This window comes from Odontomachus brunneus, unplaced genomic scaffold, assembly GCF_010583005.1.
Source record: "Odontomachus brunneus isolate Ranch 3 - 2012 unplaced genomic scaffold, Obru_v1 Obru_scaffold_027, whole genome shotgun sequence".
Classification (NCBI taxonomy): Eukaryota; Metazoa; Arthropoda; class Insecta; order Hymenoptera; family Formicidae; genus Odontomachus; species Odontomachus brunneus.
Window position 1 is genome coordinate 1,217,333 of NW_022639477.1, and position 2,500 is coordinate 1,219,832.

At 49.5% G+C, this 2,500-nt stretch overlaps 1 protein-coding gene across 3 annotated transcripts in view; it reads right to left on the reverse strand.

Annotated features, from left to right (window-relative positions):
- The window catches only part of LOC116842816 (protein groucho), a 95,328-nt gene that overhangs the window by 3,782 nt on the left and 89,046 nt on the right, over nt 1-2,500 (reverse strand). For 2 of the 3 annotated variants that reach the window (XM_032812534.1, XM_032812536.1), the window contains 3 exons: nt 1,950-2,141; nt 984-1,202; nt 228-295 (listed from right to left, as the gene is read on the reverse strand). In XM_032812534.1, the coding sequence (XP_032668425.1) occupies nt 228-295; nt 984-1,202; nt 1,950-2,141 (479 nt within the window). The remainder of the gene's footprint in view (nt 1-227; nt 296-983; nt 1,203-1,949; nt 2,142-2,500) is intronic. The other variant, XM_032812535.1, reaches the window with a different exon arrangement.

Genomic DNA, 2,500 nt, shown 5'->3' on the forward strand with positions numbered 1-2,500 from the left:
TATATATATATATATATATATATATATATATATATATATATATATATATATATATATATATGTATATGTATATGTATATATACGTATGTATGTATGTATATATGTATGTATGTCTATGTCAGAGACGTTCCGTGGAGGCAAAGCCAATCCACGAACGATCTCAGACTAATCTGAGACGATCCGTGAGGAGACCGCCGGGGTGCATCGTAAACTGTAAGACTACGTACGGTTTGCCGCCTGCCACGTTGCTCAGCCCGTTACTGGAGGATATCCTCATGTGGCTGTCGAAACCGAGCTGTGGAAGAGAGAGAGAAAGAGAGCGAGTCAGACGGTCATCGCTCAGTATCGCAATGAGGAGAGATCAAAGGAGGTGTATACACATATATACAAACGATCGTTGCTTACACAAACAAATTTGCTTCGACAAATGGTCTACACAGAAAGAATGTGTTTTATAGCTTTCTTTATGTAAATGATCTTCAATTTTATTATGCTTTCTAGCAGTGCAGAAATAGACCGTCGATAGAATTTATCTTACTAAGAAAGAGTAAATTTTTCTATTGTAGGCCTCGAACTTTTTAGAATATAACTGGCACGTACGAGAAGGAAGAATAATAAATGCAGAATATGTCGAGACATGCTCTTCGATGACAATAAGTTCTCTAATAACTTTTATTAATAAAATTCTCTCCGTGCGCGGAAAACGCGGTTACGCGCAAGCGTCATTGCGCCGAATTCGATCGAGTTTGTGGAGAATTCTTTCTAGTTCTGTACACGAGACTTCGCGATAAAGAAGCGTGAATGATTCCGAAATCGATTTTATGGGCGCGATATGGTAATTGCACTCGTAGGACAACGCGGTAAGCAATGCTCAATGAAATGCGTGGCGGGACGGAACACGAAATCGAGACCGATGAGGAAGCGACGGGAGGACGGTGAGGTGTGAGAAGGGTGATAATAAGAGTTACGGGCTCATGAATCACCATAGAGGGCCTCGCGTATGGCAAGTTGCTGTATGGCGAGGGCGACTGCGGCGGCTCATTGCCGCGGGATGGCAAGCCCTGATAACCCTGCGGTGGCGTTTGCTGCGACGATGGCGGATGATAGACCCGCGATCCCAAGGGCCCAGGGATGCCGCCCATAGTTGGCGTACAACTGCGCGAGCCCCTCGCCGCCGCCACAGGTGTACCCGGCTTGTCGACCTGGCGAACGCACGGTGTTTTTGCACCCACTCTTGCGGACACTTGTATCGCAATCATACGATATCCGACTCACTCGTCGTCGTCCGGACTCACTGTCCAGAGTTGAAGTCGGAGTCGTTGACCGTACCGATTGCGATTTGCTGATTACGCCAGCCGCTCGAGAACGCGCGATGTTTCTTTTGCGTATTTGCCATTTTCCATCACACGCGGCGAAGACCGCTGTGCTTCTAGCGCGATCGAACGAACGATGCGTTCTGTGCTCTTCCGAAGTCTTGATCGATCACGCGAAATTCGGCTACAATTTGGTCGGTCCATCGTCGTCGCGGGTGCCGCGGACGCGTTACGGTAGCCGTTACAGTTGCCAGACGGGTTACGGGAGTAACGCAGAGCAGTCTCTGTGTGATCGAGATCGAGATCGCGCAGAGATCGTTCTGTGTATCAAGTTCTTTTGGCTGCATCTCACTGATTCCCTTTCAAGTAACTCTCTGCAATTTAATGACTCGGGAAAGAGTGCACTCTTTGACGACACTTGTGGTCGTCACAGGATTCGAAATAATCCAGACTGAGAAGGTAGTCTGGAGTAGAGGCAGGTCCGGCAGCTGCATGTACCGCGCGAGAGGTGAGATGATCGACTGTTTAAGTTACATTCCGCGAATTCCGAGATGGATTTCGACGTAGTGCGACGCGACGGAGTCACGACTGGACCGGTCGTAGCGCCGAATAAGCTTACTCTCCGCGAGATCTTACATCTTTACTTTTCAGAGACGGTGTACTACGGGCGGAGGAGCTGCCGCTGCGCGACGGAGGCCTGTCCTTTACGGATGCCGAGCCCGCGCCGGATGTCGGTCCGCCAACGTGACCTGGTGCGCCCAGCTTCTCCAGGGTGCCGTTCTCGCGCGGGTCCGAGTGCTCCCCGTTCGCGTGCGGCGACGACGCCTCCTGTTTCAACAAACAAACGCAAATCAGACACAGAGAGAAAGAGAGAGAAGGAGATTGAGAACGCGAGTTTCGACCACGCGAGTTCATTCGACAGTGAACTCACGAAGCGCCAAGCGAGCGCCAAGCTTCCGACGAAATTGCTCGCTCGTTGGAACTTTGATTATTATTACTTCGTGGATCATGTGTGTATCGGGATGGTATGCACGCGATTTTTCGTCCCCGCAGAGAAAGATCGCGACTCGGAGGAATTCGAGCCAACACAGCCGCGTTTCAAAATCAATTTCGCGGCGCGAGTCAATCGAGAACTGTCGCCACACTCTGGAATTTCAATAAAACGAATTTAAGAGACTCGACAAGCT